The sequence below is a fragment of the Hydra viridissima genome, unplaced genomic scaffold, assembly GCF_058129835.1.
Source record: "Hydra viridissima isolate aposymbiotic clone 2 unplaced genomic scaffold, HvirCarnegie_v1 scaffold_1, whole genome shotgun sequence".
NCBI lineage: Eukaryota > Metazoa > Cnidaria > Hydrozoa > Anthoathecata > Hydridae > Hydra > Hydra viridissima.
The window spans coordinates 25459194-25483161 of record NW_028324300.1 but is presented as its reverse complement, the minus strand read 5'-3'; the positions used below and the strand labels follow the sequence as shown (position 1 = coordinate 25483161).

Genomic DNA, 23968 nt, shown 5'->3' with positions numbered 1-23968 from the left:
AGTAATAAGCAACAATGTATAAAGAAATAGTAAGAAGAAAAGTAGGGATTTTAAAAGAGTATCATTATAAGAAAAAAAAACTTGATCTGATAAAAAAAAAACGTGATTTGCAATTTCAGTCTTAATTATTCAAATAAATGCTGCCTTAATTTTGAACTTGAAACAGTTTACTTTCTTCAACAATATTGTTTATAAGTTACATAGAATACGTCAGTTTAAACAATTTCTAAGTTTCAAATTTTACTGATTTACAAGAACTCGGCTTGTTTTTATGAAATGTTTCTTGTATTCATGCATGAAAAAAATCCAAATCAATTAATGGTTAAAAAACAACGATCCTACCTATTAACAGTATTTTTATAAAGGAAAAATAACCAGCAAAGTTGTTTTTCTGCTTCATTTAATTTGATTCTAAATTTCTAAAGAGATATTCAACTTGTAACTTAAAAGAATTTTGCAGTTGCAAAAGATGTATTGTCAGGTACTAAAATAAATATTTTTAAATATTTGGTGAAATAAAATCTATCATTATTTAGCCTCTTGTACATGAAGGCAATGTAATATAATAATTATATTAGATGGCTACTTAAATGATAGAAACAAGGAGAAAATGTTAATTGCTTAGAAAAAAGATCTCAATGAATGCTAAAACAAACTTTCTTTCTAACACCAAATCAAAAGTAACTTTGGAAGAAATATTCAGAATGAATGGCTTTAATGAAAAATTCTCAAACCAAATGTAATTCTCAATTTAATGATTGTTTTGAGCAAAACACCTGCTTGCATAAATGCACTATATAAAAATATTGGAACTAAAAAATTCAAATATATTATCAGCTTGCAAATTCGACCTTGTTCTATGATATGGATAAATCAACACTTTTTCAAAATGATTGGAAGAAATTCCAAGAGAAAATGAAAAAAAAACCTCAGAAGACTGACACTTCAATGAAACATTTATCAATTAATCTATTAGTTTATTGTCATACCCAATTTTCCTAAAGGAAAGAACACAAAGAGTCTGAAGTGATCTAGCACTGTACTAACCGAATTGTCTGTTCATATTTTGAGAATTAGTATAAAATTCCTGCGGTCATGTGATACAGCTTGAGGATGCGTGACAAACATGATCTATGAATTGCGTGGAAGTGCGTAAAGCGGATTTGATTGACGTAGTTTCATTGAAATATTCTAAATAGAGTTTAGATGGTTTTTTTATGAGCGTATTTGAGGTAATTTGTAAAGCAAAGTTTTTATGAGTAAATAAAATTTGCAAAGTTGTGTTTTCTGCGAAAAAACATGTTCTTGAAGAAAGTGATAAAGAAAATCAAGATGACGATGATTGTAAAGTAGAGGGTGACGTTGAGTCAGACGAAAGCGAAGGTAGTGGTGAAAAAGAGAAAGAAATTACCCCCACTTGTAAATTTTTAAATACAAATACATTTTAGTAAATGTTTTAAAGTATTATCTTTCGAAAGTTCATAAAACGTAACGTCAATTCAACGTTGATTTTTTAACGTTGAATCAACGTTGATATTTCAACGTCGATATTTTGTTTCCAAACTTTTTGTTTTTTTTATTAATATCTTTTTATTAATAAGAGTGATATGTGATTAACAATTTTTTATGTTATTTGTTTCAATTCCGCCCAAATCCGTATTTTGAATTATAAATTTTATATTAAATTTTATTTATTAATAAGAGTGATATGTGATTGAATAGCATTTTCATTTTAGTTTATTTGAATATACAAAAAAACTCATTAATGGTTTGAGATCTTTATAAGAATAATTATGTTACTCCTAATAATTTTGTTGATTCTGTTAAAGTTAATAATTACTGCTAAACGAAAAAATTAGGTTTTAAGAAACACTTCTTGTCTTCTTATTATATTTCCTAAACTGCCCCAACGTTGACCTAAACTACCCCCTCTTGTGGGGTAGTTTTGGACAATAGGTAGATTCGATTTTAAGAAAAAAAAACAACTATAATTTATTTGAACTGGCTCAACTTTGCTTTTTTTTGAAGAACAAATACCTAAATTAACTTTTTTCAGCAAAAAAATTAAATTTTTGTCAAACAGTACGGAATCTGTAATATCTTTTTAAAAAAGTGTCCTAATGTGCCCCCCTCTCCCCTAGTTACTATGATTTATTATGTTTTGCGAAAAACTGAATACAATCAGAATTACTTCAGTGATCTTCTTCACTTTTATACTTTTCGTTACATTTTTGAACTTAGATGCAGTCAAATAATGATAATGACAAAAAACAACTTTGTGCATAACTTGAAGATGTAGTTGGTTATAAGTCAAAATACGGATTTGGGCGGAATTGAAACAAATAACATAAAAAATTGTTTTCTAATTGGTTCATGATTTATTAGTGTTTTTAATTGGTTCATGATTAGTGTATTTTAATTGGTTCATGATTTATTAGCGTGATTTATAGGTGTTTGTAATACAGAAGAATGGAGAGAGCAAAATTAAACAGCACCAACAGGCTGTACATATATTGTATTAACTTATTTGAACATTAATAAGCTGTTCCAGTAGGTTCTAAACTAGATGCGCCACTTTTAACATAATATTTTAATATCATAAATAAGAATTTTACCTTTATATTTCAAAATGAAACTGTGAGTTTAATACAAGACCTTGGAATTTGTTGTGGTATTTTTCGTAAAGCTATAAAATTAAATTTTGATAATGTGTCAATTAATTTCGCATACGTTAAATAATTTAAAAGTTATTCGTTGTCATAGTTATAGATGATATATCTATTATTAAACTTAATAAATGAATTTCTAAATATATTCAATTGTAAATGATAATTGTACATTTACGATGTACTATCAAACTACAAATAATGTTTTAAACTATACATTATGCTCTTATATACATAATATACTTAGTAGTTGGAAGTATTTCGAATATTTTTTTTTTGAGGTTTTGTCTACCACCTGGCCCACTGTGCATTTAGGTGGTTTTACTGTAATTGAGAATGACTTTATATCGTTGCGCTTTTAACATTTTAAATATTAATTTTAGAGAGAAAAATTTTAATAAAAAAATTACAACAAATAACTTGCGTAATATAAAAAATATATATAAATATAGCAACTAATACAATGGTTAAAAATATTTTCAGCACACACGGGTGTGGTACAAATAATTTACAATAAAAAATAAAAAAAAAATGGAGTTAACCTTAGTTATTAAAGTTATCAGAGCATGACTTGGTTCATTGCTCAGCAGCATTTATTAAATAAAAATGTCATTAATTAGTTCTCATCCTCCTCCCATTCTAAAGAAGGCAGTTTGAACCATTTACCATAACCTTTTTATTGTTTTGTTATAAAAGAGCAACGAAGATCGTTTCCCATTATTTAACCAATTCTCTGAGTTCTCTTTCATGGACAGAAAGTTAGTTTTCCAGAATTAACTGGAAGCAATCCACATTCTTCAAATTTAATAGAGTTGTTGATTTATAGCAAGGTTTTTAAGACAAACAGTTAAATACAAAAAATGATCTGTCCCAGACCTCCAAGTTCAGAACCTTTTGTTGCCTCTTTTAAAAAATTCAAGAAACAGGAGCTAAAAGTCAAAATGAAATTATTTTTACTAAATCAGAATCATCTGTGATTCCAAATAGTAAAAGAAGAATGCTAGGCTTTAACATAGTTACAGATTTTTTTTAAGAAAGTTTATAAATTTTTTGCATAATGAAGAGAGAAAAAAAAAAAGCCAATAACTGAATTTGTTTTCGTTCGTTTTGCATAATGAAGAGAGAGAAGAAAAAAAAGCCAATAATTGATTAACTGAGTTATTCAGTTTTTGATGCTAAGAGAGTTAAAAAAAAAAAAAAAAAAAGAAGCTTATTAAGTGTCTACTTTTAAAAAATTTTTTTCAAAAGTCTAGAAATAACGTTTTATATTTCGAACAATGAAAAAAGCATTTGAAAAAAAACTTTTTTCTGACAGAAAAATATTGCTCTTCAACTGCCGCTGGTTACTTTTTTTATTCAGTTTTATAAAGTGTACATAAAAATGTAAAAAACTTTCAGAAATGAAACAAAGAAAAAAAGATTTATTTCTACAACTGCTAAAAAAATGGATCAACCTGAGCATAGTATAAAAAGTCTCACTTAAGGTTGAACTTTTAAACAAGTTTGTAGAATCGAGGCGTTAGATTCAAATAAAGTAGTAAAGAGTTCTGTAATTGTTACTGATTAAAAGCTACTTCTTCAGATTCAAATGACCCATAAGCTAATTGAGTTTAGCACAGTGTTTGTAAAGAATTACCTGTACACTTGATTTCTTGCTAATCTAGGGAAAGCTAGTTCTCTCAAAAGTTATTACTTGAGTGGACCAGTGTTATGAGATATTTTGCTTCATCTTTAAGGTAGAAAGTTAAATCAACATCAAGTACATGAGATAAAATTTTTCTAAAAAGATATTCTTTAACATGCCGCCCTCCGTAAGATATTTTACAGAGAGATTTATGCTGCATTTTTCAATTTGATTAATGCAGAGATCATATTGAGGTTTTCGCCATTCCCTGAAATGATACCGGATACAATTTAATATTCGATTGGAAATCTTTTAAGTATACAGTTTTGCCAGTTGTTTTAAAAATGTTGAACGGACAATACTCATACATTATCCAGTTTGTTACCTGCTTGTATTTATTAAATCGCTTTAGTTTAGGGAACCCTCACGTTAATAGATATTCACTTATTTGCTTCTTCAATGGAGCATCCGTGACTTATATTATCATAATCTATGGCATCAAGCATTTTAATCTTTCAAAGCTTAAATAACTCCGATCACATCACTTATGGTTTTAAATACCGTGGTCTATGGGGGTGACTTCAGTTTTTTCTATTTTTATTGAATATTTAAGTAGTGAGTGATCAAAAGCGCACACATATATCGCTTTTAAACGCTTGAAAGAAAACTTTGCAAAAAAAAATTTTTACCCAGGGTACTGTTTGGAGAACTTTCTTTTATAGTCAGTACATTCAACTCTAATAAGTCATGATACACCTATCTTAGAGTTGTGTCAATTTTAGTTTTGCCCCATATGAATGGGAATTTCAGACTGATTAATTATATAATACAAACTTGAAAAAAAAATAATAATAAACGATATTCCTCGTTTTAATGGTTCTAATTAAAAAACGGGCTGAAAGAAATGGCCCGAGAAAAAACCGGCCGGTTGGCAGATCCCCAATTTTTATTATATTTTAAAATTTTATTACCAAATATTGTTAATATTTAGTATATTCATTATATTAAAAAAATATTTTGTGTTATTATTGTTATTGTATTATTTTTATCATACTTTTATTTTAAAAATAACAAATAATAACAATAGTAAATGGTTAGAACAACAACATGCAGGCGTTCATCGAAGCGTTTAATATACTACAAACGACTACAATAGTATACAATTAACACTTCCAACCTCTCCAGGGCGAGCTCAAAATTGCAAAAAAGCATATAAATCTGCGGAGAAACAATGGTGAAAACAAACAAAATTGAGACAACATCAAGTTGTTAAATATCCAAAGGCATTGGAAACGAATGGCCTAAGAATGTCACCTTAAAGTGGGCGAGGATCAAAAAATGCAAATTTAGAATACCAAGCGTCACACTCAAAAAAATAACAACATTAAAAAAAAGATATACAAAGATGAGTTGTGGAATAAACAATACCCCAAAAAAACAAACTCAAAATGTTATGCTTGAAGGCCTACACGGAAAACGTTACCCTTAGATGCGGCTCTAATGTAGTCAGCACATATCTCCTCGAACCGTAATGTTTTTTTTTCAAGAACTAACTGCAAATTATTTTTGATCAATATGCTTGTTATTTCTCTTTTAAATTTTTTCAAGAACGTAAGAGATAATCGAAAGTGAGAAAAGTTTTACATTTTTTTGGTTATTGGCTGTGGAAATATTTTTTTTGCTCAGAACATAGAGCTAGCCTGCGCACTCTACTCATTAAAATTGAAGCAAAGTTTAGATTTAAATTAAAAAGCGCGCATTTTAAAATATGACATCTCGCTCAGCAATCGGAGAATGATGTCACTGTGAGCCGTCTAATTTGTTATATTTGTTATCTTTGTAGAAGCAGATGTTCAAACTAAAAAAAACAAAAAGCTAAAACAAATGATTGGAAATACATCGTTAGTGAAATACCTGATCAAGATTTCATTCAAACAAATAAAGAAGCGCTTCAGCACTACCTCACATTTCCTTTTTCATATTACGAACACTTTTTTGGCTCCGAAACTCTTTATTCACGTGTAAAAGAAGCGATATTATTTGATATATATTGCTTAAATGCGATATTATTCTTTTTATCAAATCATTGTACAAAGTTTTATTGGTAGTAGTATGGAGATAACAGGCGAAACTTTTCTTAGTAGCATTGTGGAGGTAAGACCAGTATATTTACGAGACGCACTTTAACAATAAAAAACTTTAATCGATCATTAATGAATTATGTCAGAAAGTATGTTAATACAAAGTAGGCCTATGCGAAGCCTAGTTGTTCTAATAGTGTCAAATAAAAAATGTGGTTCGAGATTTACTTTGAGCCACGTTTCTAGATTTGAATCAGAGGATATGCGTTTTTGAAACAGGAACTAAAATTCCTTTCTTTATCTCTGGCTCATACCCTCCGAATGTTATTGATTCCAAGTTTTTCGCCAAGTTTATTTAAAATATCTTTTCAGGAGGATAAGTGCATTTTTTTTTTTTTTTTTTTTTAAGAAATTCCATGCATTTTACCTGCAGATTTTCTTTTTTTTGTTATTTATGTGTAAACCGTGTGAATTTGGGACCAATAACATTTATGTGTAACTTGGGACCAATAACATTTATGTGTAAACCATGAAACCATGTGTAATTGTTTTAAGTTAAATAAAATATGTTTAAAAAAATGGCGAATATTTGTGTTTTTCAACTTTCAATATAGAATTTGAGGATATTGCGTTGGTCAAAAATTAGGATTGATGCCATTTTACACAACGACCTTTTATAATCTGCAATAAAAAAGAGTGGGGGTGGGTGGGTGATTACGAAAGTTCAATAGCGTCGGAGAATCCAGTATGAGATTACCAAAATGTTGGCTTTGAAGCAACATTCTAGTGCTGATCTTGCTGTATCGGATAGATTTTTACATTGGAGTTCAAATGTTCGAATAATTTTTATGCATATTGATTCTTTTTCAAAATAATAGTAAAAATTTTAAAACAGTCTTACTTACACTGTAATACTCCGTTCTTTTTATTTTTTTTTTAAATTTTTCTTGTGATTCTTAAATGTAATCATCTATATTTTTCATGTTTTGAAACAATATGCAAATTAAAATAAAAAGACTTATAAAGATGATGAACAAACCTTCAAATCATCTAGTTTTTCTATGTGTTATTACCTTGAGTAAAGAACTGGTAGTTTTTGATGCTTCGGGTCTTAATATTAATTATTACTAATTTATGATAGAATCCAAAATTATGATAGGTTTCAAAAATATGGTTATAACTTAAAACATGGTGTTTATTATTTTAAGCTATCATAATTTCGCTTTTGAAACAAATAGAAATGGTGACCCTTCCTTTTTATTTGTTTGTACTTGTTACCACTTATGTAGACAACACGAGTCATATGTAGGGGAATGTTTGTGCTCTCCAAGTGCCGTAAATTTTTTGCTGGAAAATAATCTCTGACCATGTTCTCTTGTCCATCCAACTGCAGCATTCAGCTATAAAGTGTGGATTTAATCGAAGCATTGTTTTTAGAATATTTCTGTTTGTAATGTATAATATTTAGATTCGAATGTTGCTGTTAAGTGATCTGCAAAGCATTGTTTACAAAATCAAAAGGAGATGGTTAGTTTAAAATTATTATTCAAATTCTTACATATCTTCGGAAATTTTTTTTTTACATATTGTTTTTTCTATATACTTTTGTCATGTAACAAAGTTTAAGATGCTACCTAGCAGATCAAAAATTAGAACAGTATATTCAAATATAATATACATAAAGTTAGTTTAGTTGTTTTTTTTATGGGTTGACAGAATATAAACTGTTAACCAATGAGTGTTTTCTGAGTTGATAATAATTTTTTTTAATGTTTGTTTTTTTTTACAAAATTATTAGTTTTAATATTCAAAATATTTTAGATATTTGCATAAATTAAATTTTTCATTTATCTGTTACAATAGTGTTATACTTTGATGCACTGTTTGAACTGGTGAGAAAGTTTTCATAAGGGAAAAGTCATTATGAACCAATTCTTAAAAGTCTTTATCTGATAGATCAATCAATTTTAGATGAATTTGTTGCTAGTTTTAACTCAAGCTATCATCATTGCAAGAGTTAAAGGTACGTTTTTCTCTAACAGCTGTTTAACTTGAATATTCAGCTGTTTAACTTGCATATTGCTTGTGTTATTGTTTATCAAATAGTGAAAAAAAAAAACATTATCTGATAAACAATAATACTAATTTTGCAAGTTAAATGACAACTTTTTAACAACTTTTTTAAAAAATTTAAAGTGATAAATTCACTGAGATTTAAAAAAGAAACTCAGCTTCCTACCATGCAGTTATGTTATTAACTTTCAACACAGAATTGAGTAATTAAGAACTAAAAGATAAATAAATTATATAACAAATGCAAATTATTTGAAATTTGAGATTTCTGCACAAATAATTTACAAATTTATGTGTTGGCAGCTGCTGACAGTTACAAGTTGGTTAACAATTATCATTTTAGACCTAATAAATAAGTTTCTTTGGTCTAAAATTTCGCTCAACCTTATTTTTGAAGTCTGACTTGATAAAGTCTGACTTGAAAATTCAAGTAGAACTTGATTTCATTCGCTTTTGCATTCCATTCTTCATCTTCCTAATAACTAATAATTACTATTAGACTAGTGTGTTTTAGCTAAATCTTGTTTTTTTGAGAAATAATATAACTAGTCCATTAAAAAATTACGAAAAAGTTATGAAATAATGCAACTATTCCATTATAAAATTACTTTTTAGACAGATGGACTTTTCTTTATTTGTATAATCAGTTGAAACGGAAATGTTTTTTTGAAACCCTTATATAGTATGCAATATTTGTGCAATATCTTTATCAATATATGTGCAATAGCTTTATAATATATTTCATTTATGCAATATCTTTGCAATATCTTTATAATAAGAAGTTTAAATCTTTTTTTAAACAAGATATCATGGGTACTTTTTTTTGTGAGGTAAACAAAAAAACATACAAATTTTAACTTTTAGAAAGAGTTTTCATTAAATTCATTAAGTTCATTAAAACTTAAATCATTAAATTCGTTACAAAGAAAGTATGCTGATAATTTAAATATTGCTAAAAGTGGTTTAGCAATTACATCTAAGTTAATAGATGTAACTTTTAAAACCCTTAAATAGTGTGCAATATCTGTGCAATATCTTTATCAATATTTGTGCAATATCTTTATCAATATATGTGCAATAGGTTTATAATATATTTATGCAATATCTTTGCAATATCTTTATTTTAAACAAGATATCACGAGTACTAAAAAAAAAACGTTTCCAGTTTTTATACTTTACATTTTTTTAGTAAGATAAATCTTACAAATATTAACTTTTAGAAAGAGTTTCATTAAATTCATTAAGTTCATTAAAACTAAAGTCATCAAATTCCATACAAATAAAAAGTACTGCTAATTCAAACATTGCCCAAAGTGATTTAGCAATTACATCTAAGTTAATATAAAATTCATATAAGCTAATATAAAATTCATATAAGCTAATATAAATTTCATATAAGTTAATATTCATAAAAATATAATAAATAACATACAGAAAAGACAAGAAAAGAAATGAAGCTAGAATACATTTTAACATATACCAGTGACGATGTAAGTAAAGCGTATGCATAATAAAAAATGATAAGTAAAAAAATGAAAAAAAAAAATAAAAACATAATCAAAATTGCCCAAGCGGAAGAAGAAATTACACTCACTAGCGCTAGAAATAACCCAAAAATTACCCATGCGCTTAAATACTTTTTGTTATACCAACGAACGTTATTTGAACATAAGATGTGAAGTTTTTTCTCATCCTCAGATAAAAAAATCTTCTCAACAGATAATCTATCCAACTTGCATCCTGCCTCAATAAATTTCTCCATGAAATACTTCTCGTGTGAAACTTCATGAGCAGTTTTTCCATCGCGTATCTCAATCTCCCATTTACGTTTATTGATTGATCTTTTTAAATCCTCGGTTAACGACGCCTGCGCCTCAAAGAAGCATTCCATGAACATCTTTCTTTTCGCAAACATCTCCATAACTTTTCTAGGCTTTTCATCTGAGGAAAAAGAATACGAACGTATTAATAATATTATTATTACTTATTTATTTTTAAAAACAATAACTTGAGTAGGGGAAAGGTGCCTATGATGGCATAGCGCCTATGATGGCATACTGTCATATTTCCAAAAATATTAGTTTTGGTGCATAAGTGATTCGACCAACATGTGTATATTAGTCATTCATTACTTCTGGTAACAATTCTTCCCTCAGACATAATAATGCTTTTGTAATCAACAAACATAAATTTTCGCATGTGGTGTTGTAGTTTTAATACTTTCATATATTTAGGATTACGATTTTATTATACATCATACAGAAGTGAAATTTTCATGCATTTCATCTGCAGGCTTTGTACATTTATTAGAATACTTATTTTAATGCTATGTGTAGAATAAGGTAGACACAGTTTGTTTTAATAAATATGGTGACTCTTTCCTATGATGGCATACCGAGGAGTTGCCATCATAGGAAAGTCTGCAAAATGAATTGAAAAAAAATGCCTGAAATAAATTTTAATGCGCATAAAAAGGTGATCAGGTTAAGAACAAAGATGAAATACAAGAGTTTGAGAAACCAACACATTTACAAATGAGATCTCCCCCATCAGAAGCTTCCATATGCATAGGATCTTCTATTTCAACGAAAAGATAAGATCTAGTATACAAAAGTTATGTCCAATGCCTTTAGCAACCCCTAAAATTGAATTGAAAAGGGCACAAAAACGTTGGAAAACTGGACCTCTGAATACCACACCGGATATCCAAGAATTAAAAGATAAAGACAAAAGAAAAAGATAACAAAGAAAAGGAAAAATTTGTTAGAAAAACAAAAAGAAAGACGACTGTTGAAGAAAAATACTGCAGTGAGGAGATAAAAGGAAGTAATAATAAAATTAATTTCGAATCTGATACAGCGTTTTTGTATTGTTATGAACTTTATTCGCTGTCTTGCTCTAAAGAACCATGGATTTGTTGTCAAAAATGCAGATCTTGGTTTCATTGTTTATGTGCAGGCATAAAGAGAAGTAGAAAAAAATTTATATGTGAACTGTGCTTATTGAACAAATATTTATTTTTAATTTTTTTTTTTTTTGATAAGTTGTGTTTCCATTAATGAAAAACAAAAAAAATTCTTGTTTGTCTAATTTCTTTAAAGTGTGCCATCATAGGAGCAGTTAGTTGCCTATGATGGCATACTTGTATTTTTTTTTTTAACGGTATAAACTTATAAAAAAGCCAAATAGTAAAAATTCTGAGGTTCATTATTATTCTGCATGCTAGAAGGAATACACCCATGTCAAAATTTTTTTTTTTAAGTTTTCAGGCAATGACTCAGAGCAACGTTAAAGTTAAGTATGCCATCATAGGCACCTTTCCCCTATTTACTTTCAAAACTTTTAAAACACAATATCGTATTTGATAAATAAAAAATGGATTATTTTGTATATCAAAGAGATTAAATCAATCGAAAAGATCACAAATTAATTCAAAAATAATTTTTTACTTTTTAAATATTTATTAAACAAATATTTTACGGAAAACAGAATGAAAATATTATTTGGAACTTGTCGTACGCTGTTTTAAAACTTCGGTTGCGCTTTAACCAATAGAAATGCAAATCACAAAGCAGCGAATCAGAAAGCTTAGTCAAAAATATCAATACAGTGCGCTGCTTATTTATTCAATCTAAAGCGGTGATGGTCGATTAAAATTGTCACAACGATAGGAAATTGTATTTTAAAATTTTTACCCGAAAAGTTCCATCCCAGCAGGCAAAAGACGTCTATAGATCATCTAAAACTACTCTAATTTGCATCTTTCGTAGATGCGTATATTTTAGACGTATATTAATCGAAAAAAGGTCTAATTTCAGTGATTCTATTTTTTTTCCAATTGTAGACGCATATTAGATGTATAAACAAGATTAAAACAGATATCTCTTTTCGGTTAAATATAGATGCATTTAAAATGTCTTCTTTAGATCAGTTAAACATAAAGAAGAAATTTTAACTAAAGACAATCGATTTTACAGAACGATTATTATAAATGACCGCCATTAAAGAAACATGCATGGCAGAAATTTGTTTCTAGAAAGGAAATTAAAATTTATACGTAGCTAAGTTTATACTAACCTATGAACGACATAAATCATAATGATAATAATTTTGAATGAGTTTTAAATAATAAAATTACATGCTATTACAAATTACTTGCTTATATAACGACGAAATATTTTCATGGTTTCATAACATTTTTACTAAAATCACTTCATGATCTGAAAGATAAGAACGTTATTCTAAAGTTGATATTTTTATTTGTAGATTAAAATGTAATTTTAATATAAATGTGTATTTTTATAAAAATATATGGTGTTTCTAATAATGCCAAAAACTGCTTTAGTGGTTGGCTGTGCACATAACGTTTCCATTGAGAAAAGTAGTTAAAAACAACAGTGAGAGGAAGGAGTTTTTAGAAGTTTGACTGGTGTGTTTTATTTGCCTTTTTTTTGTCTTGAAATAAAAACATTTTTATCAAGATACAATTATGCCCTTTACAAAAAGTTCATACCAACAACGACGTTGTAGATATATTTAAAAGGAATACAAGAAGTTACTGGAATCCTCATTTGTATCTTTAGACAGTATACTTAATGTTGGAATCTTAGGAGGAGATAGTAGTTCATCTTATGAGAATGAAAAGACATTTGAGGAATATTCTGACCATATTGAGTATTTGTTTTCTGACAGTGAATACTCAGATAACCATGAGTTTAATGAGTACAAACATAGCTCAACTTTGAAGAAAAGTTTGTCTGGATGTTTTAGCATTTGACCAGGTTTAAGTATAGTATAAATAGTTAAACAAATCTATTTGATAGCCAAACTTTTTACAGGAGGAAAGATCAAGAATTGCTCTTAAGCCAAGCCCTAAGAAAAGTAAGAGGAAGTATCAATAATTGTATATAATAAAGCAGAGTAGTATGTGACTTTTTAGTTGTTTATCTGTCAAAGTAAGGTTCTCTTTAGAACCTGAATTTTTATTTTCATTTTAGCCTTTTTAACTGATAATTTGCATGTATTAAGTTATTTTGTAGATACAATATTGCAAAGTAGTTTATTTACAGTCCAGACTGTTTTTTTATCAGGATTACAGTCTGCATCTTTTGCTGCTGTCTGATTCTATGCAAGAAGTTAACACTGATATAAAAAGTAAGTAATTTTGTTCGGGGTTTAAATTTAATGATTATAACACTTTATAAGTTATAGTTCATTCAAATAGTTTATTTCATGTATTCAAATATCTCATTTCATTTACATATTCAAATATATATGTCAGTTTATTGTAAAAATATCTGTCATGTTATTTTCCAATCAGCTACAATCTAAAGTAAATCGAAAATGTAATGGGGAAAAAATAAGTCTCGAAAAATTTGATATAGCTGCATCATTTTAGATGCATAAAAGATGTGCAATATACGTCTAGTTGATTTATTTTTTTATCGAATAAAATGCATCTAAAAGACGTCTATAAGATAGACGTCTATTTAGCGTTCATTCACGACGTGATTTTAGACATCTTTTAGACCAGTTCTCAGATGCATATTAGATGCATTTTAGACATCTTTTTGCCTGCTGGGATAAAAGCACCATCGAACTATTTCTTTTATGGTCATCTTGCTTTTTAAGCATTTAATTTAGTTTTGAGAAGAAAAAACATCAAAAAATCATTTCTGTCACTAAACAAAATCAAAACATTTCAAATTTATAACTTTAGGCAAATAAACATTAAGTCATTGCATCAGTTGAACTTTTAATTGCTTTCTTCCAAAAATTCAAACTCATGGAAACTCTGCTCAAAACTCATTCTAACAACGAGAAAACACTCAACAAAACCTTCAGAACTTTTTTCTTTCACACCGTTCGTGCAGAAAATATTATAAACAAGAAAAGGAACTGACGTTGACCATTTTCATCAATGAAACAACTCAGCTCCTGCAAAAATGCTCTCGTTCAAAATACGTCCGTGTGACGCATTTTGGACGAGAAGAACTTTTTCTAAAAACAGAGTTTTTAGAAAGGTCAACCTGAGTGAGTGTTTAGTTGTAACTGAAAACTCGAGCGTGGAATGTGGAATTGTAGTTTTTAATTGTTCTCTTCGTTCTAATTGTCTTGAAATTGTCTGAGAATATATAGAGAATTTCATGACAATTAACGACTAGATACTAAAGAGAAGAATCATGATGTTGCCTGTTATTATAGTAGATAATGCATTTCTCTCGAAATGACTCTCAAGATAGAGAGGACAATTACAGTCCTTTTAAAAACGTGCTGCATTTGTTAACAAAACATCATTAAAAAATAAAATTTTGTGTTATTTTTACTATTTAAATTTAGAAAAATATTCTCATTAAATACTTTTTTTGATGATTTTAAGCTTATTTATTCAGTATTTAAATTGTGAAAAAAACGAGGCAATTTCTTTAGTTTAATGCGTTCTAAAAACCACAGCAGTAGTGATAAACCGAAATTCGTTTCGGTTGCAGTTGTGGATATATGTAAGATTTAGGTTCCGACCAGATTTTTGGTTTAAAATGCTACCGGTAACAGATATCATAAAGCTTTATTTAGCATTATAACGTTATAATCATTTTGATAAAAATAATTCTAATAATTTTTTTTAAGTGTATAACTTTTATATAAATATATATATATATATATATATATTTAACATTACAATTAATTATATAATTTATAAAGTGTTAAAATATTCGTTGTTTCTCTTGATTCAACTCTTTTTAAGTTTAATGCTACGGCTTAGAATTTCATTCACACGAGAATATCTCCGTGCAAAACCAATGTTCTAAAGGTATTGTAGTGTTGAAACCGTTAATATTTGTTAGGGATGCGCCGAACTCAATTTTTCGCCGAACACCGAATCCGAACGTTCGGCCATGAAATTTTACCGAACACCGAACGGTTCGGCAACCGAACTCTTGCTATTTTTGAATCAAAACATTAGTTTTGAAAAATTTTGTTATTAAACATTTAACGTGTTTGTTAAAACATTAGTAAGGGTTTATAAAATTTGTTTGAAAAATTATAAAGTAACTTTGAAAAGTTAATTTATTATTGGATGATTGTTTGTGGTGTAAAGAAAAGAAATGTTAACATTGTAGTGTAAACAAAAATGTTAACGATTTTTTTTGAAAAAAATAATTAATACAATTATTAAAGTTAGGTAATATAAATAAATGTATAACATATAACGTAAAGGATAAAATAACATAATATGTAACATGTTGGTTATATTTTAAGATATTTTTACACAGTTTAAATTTAAAATGCTTTATTTTTGGTTAAACCTCTTTTTTATAATTTAGTAATAACATCTTAATCTTGTAAAAGTATAAAACAATGTCTTCTGAAAAAATGTCTTTTAAAAGTACTGTGTGGAAATATTTTGAAGTTTCTAAGAAAGACATTCGTTTTTGTATCTGCCTACTATGCAAAGCAATAATCTCCAGAGGTGGGAATTGTCCAAAAACATTTACCACTAGTGCAATTAGGCGCCATTTAAAAAAAAAGCACCTTGTAGAGTATTTATTGGCTGAAAAAGAGTCTGATAAAAAAAAATTTATTGAAACATCAACCGTTTCTACATCAAGTGATCCAGAAATAAAAAAACAATTAACATTAGTAGAGAGTATTAATAAAAAAAGGTTGTGGGATATTAATGACCATAGAGCAATCAAGATTCACAATCGCATTGGAGAAATGATGGCGTTGGATATTCAACCATACACAATAGTAGAAGATCTTGGTTTTAGAAAACTAATTGAAGAGATATGCCCTAATTACCAAATACCCAGTAGGAGTTACTTTAGTGAAAATATTGTTCCACAAATATATGGTAATCTGTTTAATTCAATCAAGAGTAATATATCTGCTGCCAGTTATATCTCCCTTACAACTGATATTTGGACAGCAAATACTTCAAATGTTGCGTTCATAAGCATGACAGCACACTGGCTCAATAATGAATTTTCCCAACAGAGAGCAGTACTCAGAGTTATGAATTTTCCAGAAAGTCACACAGGAAAAAATATAAGTGAGTATTTACATAAAGGTTTGCTAAGTTTTGAAATTCCACACAAAAAAATTCACATTGTTTTACGAGATAATGCTGCCAATATGGTAGCTGGTGTTAGAGACAGTGATTTTAAGTCAATTCCATGTTTTATACATACAATACAGTTATGTATACATGACTCAATTTTGTCACAACAATCTGTGAAAGAAATTTTAGTTTGTTGCAGACGTCTGGCAACACATTTTCACCATTCACCAACAGCAGCAGCAAAATTAGAAGCAATTCAGGAACAACTTGGTACAAATAAGCATAGGTTAATACAAGATGTTGCTACAAGATGGAATAGTTCCTACAATATGATTGAAAGGATGCTTGATCAAAGAGTTCCTTTGGCAACTTATACAGCTGATCATGCTACCCAATCAACATTAAATTCATACCAATGGGGCTTATTAGATAAAGTTTTTCATATTTTAGAACCATTTAAAACTTTAACCGTTAATCTCAGCAAACGTGAAGCATTTTTATGAGATGTTATTCCTTCGATTATGGCTCTTAAAGTATTTTTTAATCAAGCATTAGTTTGTGAGGCTTTTTTAAGTATATATACTTTAGTTGAACAATTGAAAGAGTCAGTAGACAAAAGACTGAGTACATTTTTACATGATAAGTATTTATGTCTTTCCACTTTTTGTGACCCTAGATATAAATTAATGTATCAAAAGGAAGATGAGAATGTAATAAAAATTTGGCTTAAAGAGCAGATGCAAGAAATGCAGCAACATAATTTAGAACTTGAATCCTCTGATTCTGATTGCGAAGAACCCGCAGTAAGTGACACAAATGAAGTGTTTGTGAAACCAACGTATCCAAAATTTAATGAATGTTTTCGGCTGGTTTCCAAATTGACAACTATAAATGAATGTGATTCCAGTTTTTCAATTACTAAAGAAAGCGAAAGATTTAAAAGATCACACTCTAATGTGGAAATGATCAACATGGAGATTGAAGAGTATTTAAAACTCCCTCTTGTTATGGAAAAAGAAAGTCCTCTTTTATGGTGGAAAAATTGTGGAAACTCTTTAAAAAATTTAAAGAAAGTAGCCCAAAGGTTTCTTTCAGCACCACCTTCTTCTGTTGAAAGTGAAAGACTTTTTAGTACAGGTGGCAACATTTATGAACCAAGTAGAAACAGACTATCACCAGAGAGTGGTGAAAAATTAATGTTTATACATTATAACTTAAGGGCAACAAGTGATAATTAATTTTCATGTTTTTGACATTTTGTTTTTCAAAAATTATTGATTTGTGATTGTTATTACTATTACATAATACAATTATACAATAATAACAAAATACTTAATTGGAGCGTTATTATGGAACTCCATAATAATGTTTTTCCCTAAGTTTGTTTCTTTCAAATATTTTTCATCAGTTAAACCAGTTGAGTAGCAAGCTTGTAAGAAACTTTCTCTGTAGAGAAGTTTATTTAACCACAGCATCAATAGGCATCATGTTTAACAAACTTAAGCTCAATAAAATATTTTTTTCGTTTAAATTCCTATTTGTTATTTTAAGATTAACAAATGGTGATTTTATAATATTAGATTATTGTGATGAACTAAAATAATACTCAATTAATGCAGGGGTATTTATTTAACAATTATTTTAGTCAAGTAATAGTTTTGGTAAATCTGTCATTCCGTTTGGTCCGATTAAATTTATTCTGTATTGAAAATACATAATAAAATTTAAACTAAAACTGTATTGAAATACATTTATAAAATCTTATGTCTTTCTATGTTCAATTGGTACGCTTTTTTTAATAAAAACTTTATCCATTTAAACTGTAGCTATGGTAAAAATGAGTTAAATTTTATTTATATTTAGGTAATTGTATGATGATTTCCAAATTTGCATTATTGGCCGAACATTTGCTTAGGTTCGGCCGAACCGAACGTTCGGCAAAACAGCCGAACGTTCGGTTTTGCCGAACGTTCGGCGCATCCCTACTCATTACATCATTGTTATCTCTCGTTACATCATTATTTATACTTATTTTATACATTACTATAAATTAGTAAATGTTTGGTATTTTGAATAATTTTAATTTTGAAAGATTCCTGTGAATATAATGGTGGATCAGTAAAAGACCTTGAGAAATCTGTTACAGATGTTCTGCGAAATGCTCCTGCTCGTGCTCGTAAAAGAAAAGCTTGTAATACAGGTAAGCAATGCAATATGTGACTTATTTAGACTTATTATATGTAAAACATATGTTTCCGTTTTAAACTGATATGTAATATAAAACACAAATTTTGACAATGTGTTGTCATTAAATCACATTAGTTAATAAAGTTATTGTAAGTTATAATAAATTAGATTTTTTGCTTGTAAATAAGAAATGTTGTCGCATAAAAAAATATGAAAAATAATACTAATCAGGTTACTGTGCAGCAATATGTATATATGTGTGTGTGTGTGTGTGTGTGTGTGTGTGTGTGTGTGTGTGTGTCTATATATATATATATATATATATATATATATATATATATATATATATATATATATATATATATATATATATATATATATATATATATATATATATATAATTTCATAAAAATAGATTGTTCAGAATTCAACATGTCTTTCAAAGTCATTTAAATGACATTAAATTATATATTTTAGATATCGACGCGACGTGGAAGAAGATGTTGACAGCAATTGCATCAATTCAGAAATATAGTTTCTTATGTATATTTTTGTGAAATAAATTTAAGTAATTTCAGTTAAAAAGTTTCTTTACTTGTGTAATTTAATCATTTTTTTATGACTAATTTAACAGCTAAATAACTTTGTATCAAACAAGTCCCAGCTAGCAAAAAGATCTAAAATGCATCTAATATGCATCTAAAAAGATCTAAAAGATCTGGTCTAAAAGACGTCTGAATTCACGTCGTGAACGGGACATAAATAGACGTCTATCTTATAGACGTCTTTTAGATGCATTTTATTCGACACAAATAAATGCCTAAGATGCATAAAAGATGTGAAATATACATCTTAAAGATGTATATTAGATGTATAAAAGGGCTATTATTAGCTAAAAAAAATAATCTATTATCCATCTTTTTTAAACGCGCCTCAGACATCTATTTAAGAGACATATTTTATACATCTAATATACATCTTTAAGATGTATATTTTACATCTTTTATGCATCTAAGGCAATTATTTGTGTCGAATAAAATGCATCTAAAAGACGTCTATAAGATAGACGTCTATTTTGTCCCGTTCACGACGTGAATTTAGACGTCTTTTAGACCAGTTTTTAGATGCATATTAGATGCATTTTAGATATCTTTTTGTTTGCTGGGAATTATTATCCAAAGGGAATTTTTTGTACAGCAATCCTTATATATCTTAACAATAAATATACTTCTCAGCTATACTTTTAATATTTGTTCTTGACTCAAACCAGCAACATTAAAAACCTGTCTGATACTTCATTCTAATAAAATGAGTTCAAGAAGAAAAAAACAGGTTGGAAATACTTCATAACTGATGAAAATAATCCAAGAATGGTTCATTTCAAATTTGCAACGGCAAAAAAACAAGGATTATATGGACCACGTCATGCCTGAAGAATCACTATTCTGACATCAAACTTATGACAGAAAGTTCAGGAAATCCAAAAGCAAATGAAGTACCTGAACTGAATTCTAACAAGAGAAAGACAGTTCCAATCTTCAACCTAGGATAAAAAAAAACAAACAAACAAAGAACTGACATGTTAAAACCTACAATTCCAAACTGGGTTCAAGTTTCTTCGAAAATTGACTTCAATTCTAAAAAAGGCCAAAAATTTCACAAGTCAGTATTTAAAGTGATAGTTTTTTACCTCTGACCGTGGTCTGTTGTCAATAATGCTGCTTTTAAAGCAGCAAGCTTTTGTTGCTCCAAATTACGAAATTGCTAGCGAAAAATACTTCAGAAGCTTACTAAATCCAACATATGAAAAGTTAAAAATTGTTCTCAAGGAAAACTTGGTACAATCAGAAGCTGAAAATGTGTTAATGTGTTTTGATGCATGGTCATCATTTCATCATAGGTATCTGGGAATGACTGTTCACTTTATTTTCTAAGACTGGAACCGTGTCAAATTCTGCATCTCTTGTTCTCAATTTGATGAAAGGCATACCGCAAAAAAGGAAGTCTATCTGTTTCATGCTTGGGCATATCACATGTTGGAACTCTACCTATTCCATGGTTGAGCAAACTTTAGACCTGAAGCCAGCCATTGCTGCCACGTTAATCAAATTTCCATCAGTGGGAATTGAATTTTCTGTCCAAGATTGGGGCCTCTTTGAAAAAGTGGTGAACATTTTAAGTGTTTGTTTTTTTAGGAGGCAATAAAAATGTTATCTATGAGTGATCCTTGCATTAGTTCTTGAAATTGTCATAACAATAATTAAAGCATTGGAAACATCCTCCAGCGACGTCAGTGTTCAGGAGTTTAGAACTGCTTTGAAATATGTAATGGAGAAACCTTTTTCAGCAACTGAAGAAACAGAACATTATTCAGTTATCACTCTACTAGATCCAAGATACAAATGGTCTTTTTCGCACATTATGTTAAAAAATTATTGCACAGTATCTCAAAATCTAGCAAGACTAAGTGCAAATTCATCTTCCAAGATGATAAATTTTCACTTGGTCTTGTTTGAGTTTGAGATTGAGCTGCTGGAGATATCCTCTCAAATGAAAGAAACAGACTCCTTACAGAAATTTTGGAAATGCTTCTCTTTTTTTGTTGAGTAAATCTTCCAGTTCTTGGATTCCGTTATTAATTATTTTTATTATTTTAATGTTTTATTTAAATTAGAACTAACTTTCTTTTAAAAAAATTCCGGATTCGGTTCCTATCCCGGTTTGGGTTTAGTTTCGGTTCCGGTTTCGGATAGGAATGATAATAATCTATTTTCGATTCGGTGCCGGCAAAACTCCAGTTCCGTTCGATCACTACAAAACAGCAAAAATACTAAATAAAAATTAGGAAGTTATGGCGTTCAGTTGTTTCATAACTCTGTTGTGTCATATGTTGATTAGAAATTGGTTTATTGATGAAAGCCATTGGAGACAACATAGCATTTCCCTTCCGACCAACCCGTCGATTGTAATATTCCTGTAAAAGTTTCTCAGTTCCATTTTGAAATTTATGAATGAACCGTTATATAACCTTATACCAGCAATAATTTCTCTCCAAGTGGGTATGCATCGTCCGTACGAACTCCGTAAGATGACGTGCGGACGATACATGCCCAGTGCGCTAAAATCACAATGAAAAAACCAATAAATTTATCTGTAAATGTATTTTGTTCTTTGTTTGATAAAACCTTTCAACAAAAAAATACTTGTTTTCAATATTTTTAAAATCGATAAACATTTGTATTTGAAAAAAAAAATTGAAAATAAAAACTAATCTCTCAAAGATATTAGATCAATCTTTTTGTTCAACAGAAGTAAACATTTTTGTTGAGCAAAAAGTCGAAAACTACAGGGAAATTTTCATTTAAAAGTAAATTTTTAAAGTGAGGCTTTTCATTTTCAAATTTAAATCAATATCATACGTAAAGTAGTCAGTTTGATTAAAGAAGACTATTTGTTGAATACGTAAAGAAATTAAAACATTAAGAAATTAAAAAGTTGTAAAAAAAAAAAAACGTGTTTGAGAGTAATTCGATTCTTTTTATCTGCTGATTATTTTATATTGTGTAATCTCAGTAAATATGTAGACTTTCTTTTTATGTTAAGGATGCAATAGATTAACATAAAGTTTTAATTTTTTTGACTTTTAGATATCAGTGCATAAAACACATTGTGTGCAAGCTGATGTATTAACTGCGAAGTGTAAAATCCAAAATAATTCTTTGAAATTAATGATTAAAAATATTAATTTCAAAGAATTTACTTTACAATAAAGATTCTCACGCTGCTGCTAAAAAAAGTTCTAGAAATATCAAAAGATCTCTTCAGCTCTTTACAGCCACGCCCTAAATATTTTTTCTGAAAAACTAACATTGAGCTACAATCTGCTTAGCAAATCAAATATAAAAAGCTGCCAAATATTCTTTTTGAAATTTCTAAAAAAAAATGATATTCTATTTGCCCTTGCACTCTTCATATTTTAAATAACGGGTGATGACAAAAAAATGAGACTGCGTTCAATTTAAATTTGCATGTACTAATACCATTAGCTGTATATATATTTTGCATGTATTTTATTGCAAATTTATTCTAGTTTTAAATAAAAAAAAAAAGTAATTAAAATTTAACGATTTAAAATGAAAATAAACAAATCTAAGCAAGAGCTTCTCCGTGAACGTGTGTATGGATTTTACATGGACAATAAGCAAAATGGTAAATATTACACTTATTGTCATTTTAAAGCAGAAAAAATACCAAAAGCAACCATATACCGTATAATTCAACGCGCAGAAAATGGAATCGGAACTCAAAGAGTTAAAGGAAGTGGTCGAGTCGCAAAAAAAATGACGAAAAAGAACATTACTAAGCTGAAGACCATGTTTGACCACAAGGATGGCGTCTCACAAAGACAAGCAGCTAGAAAATTTGTGTGCGATCAGTCCTTTATATGCAAAACATTGAAGAAACACACAGATATTAAATGCAAAAAAAAAACAAAGATTCCATTAAGAACAGAGTCACAAAAACGTAAAATAAGAACCAGATGCAGACGATTATACGAAAAATATAAAAATCACGATTGGATAATTGATGATGAATCTTATTTCACTTTGAAGCATAGCACCATTAACGGAAGCCAAAATTTCTACTCAAGTAACACTGCTTTGACACCGCCAAGCGTAAAATATGATCCAGTTAAAAAATATGAGCAAAAAGTGTTGGTCTGGATTTGCGTTTCGGCTAAAGGTATTTCTATACCTTTTTTTGTACCTTCTAAGCAATCAATCAAGCAAGAATTATACCTGAGCGAGTGCATCAAAAAAAGACTTGTTCCTTTCATCAAAGCAAATCATCTAGACAACAATTACATATTCTGGCCTGACCTAGCAACATCACATTACGCAAAAACTGTAGTGCAGTATTTCAGACAAAATAACATCAATTTTGTTGAAAAGGAAGACAACCCTCCCAACGTCCCTGAATGCAGGCCTATTGAGGACTTTTGGTCTCAATTGAAAGGAGAAGTATACAAGAACACCTGGCAAGCAGAAACTATTGATCAACTTTGCAATAGAATAAAGTATTGTTTGAATAAGATTGACTTTACTGCCATACAACGCCTTATGGGATCGGTAAAAGGTCGAATCGATAATATTCGTAGAAATGGAGTAATAGAAGATAATTAAATATATGTTTTGAAAGCTCGAAAAATTCTCTACTTAATGCATTTTTAATTTTAAAAAAATCATTTAAAATAAAGGAGTTATGGGCTTTTAAA

The 23968-nt window shown here is 28.8% G+C and overlaps 2 protein-coding genes across 4 annotated transcripts in view; one reads left to right on the top strand and one right to left on the bottom strand.

Annotated features, from left to right (window-relative positions):
* The window catches only part of LOC149894093 (uncharacterized), a 43729-nt gene that overhangs the window by 6197 nt on the left and 13564 nt on the right, over positions 1–23968 (bottom strand). The window contains exons 8-13 of the mRNA XM_090077078.1: positions 21729–21878; positions 20384–20457; positions 20151–20236; positions 10094–10385; positions 9659–9801; positions 990–1055 (exon numbers count right to left, since the gene is read on the bottom strand). Of these exons, the coding sequence (XP_089933204.1) occupies positions 990–1055; positions 9659–9801; positions 10094–10385; positions 20151–20236; positions 20384–20457; positions 21729–21878 (811 nt within the window). The remainder of the gene's footprint in view (positions 1–989; positions 1056–9658; positions 9802–10093; positions 10386–20150; positions 20237–20383; positions 20458–21728; positions 21879–23968) is intronic.
* Positions 6138–19278, top strand: LOC149894094 (zinc finger BED domain-containing protein 4-like). 3 transcript variants are annotated; one of them, XM_090070775.1, is made up of 6 exons: positions 6138–6444; positions 7840–7898; positions 13283–13325; positions 13535–13598; positions 18599–18706; positions 19171–19278. In XM_090070775.1, the coding sequence occupies exons 1-6, from the start codon at positions 6349–6351 to the stop codon at positions 19248–19250; spliced, it is 450 nt and encodes a 149-aa protein (XP_089926901.1). In that variant the 5' UTR covers positions 6138–6348; the 3' UTR covers positions 19251–19278. The 3 variants fall into 3 exon arrangements, with proteins under 3 accessions (XP_089926901.1, XP_089926909.1, XP_089926895.1); XM_090070783.1 differs by lacking the exon at positions 13283–13325; XM_090070769.1 differs by lacking the exons at positions 6138–6444; positions 7840–7898; positions 13283–13325; positions 13535–13598 and adding an exon at positions 14939–16497.

Coding starts and splice junctions, on each gene's coding strand:
- LOC149894094 (XM_090070769.1), top strand. CDS start 15,804: ATGTCTTCTGAAAAAATGTCTTTTAAAAGTACTGTGTGGAAATATTTT. Junction 16,498..18,598: donor TCACACAGGAAAAAATATAA/GTGAGTATTTAC, acceptor TAATTTTGAAAG/ATTCCTGTGAATATAATGGT. Junction 18,707..19,170: donor AAGAAAAGCTTGTAATACAG/GTAAGCAATGCA, acceptor TATATATTTTAG/ATATCGACGCGACGTGGAAG.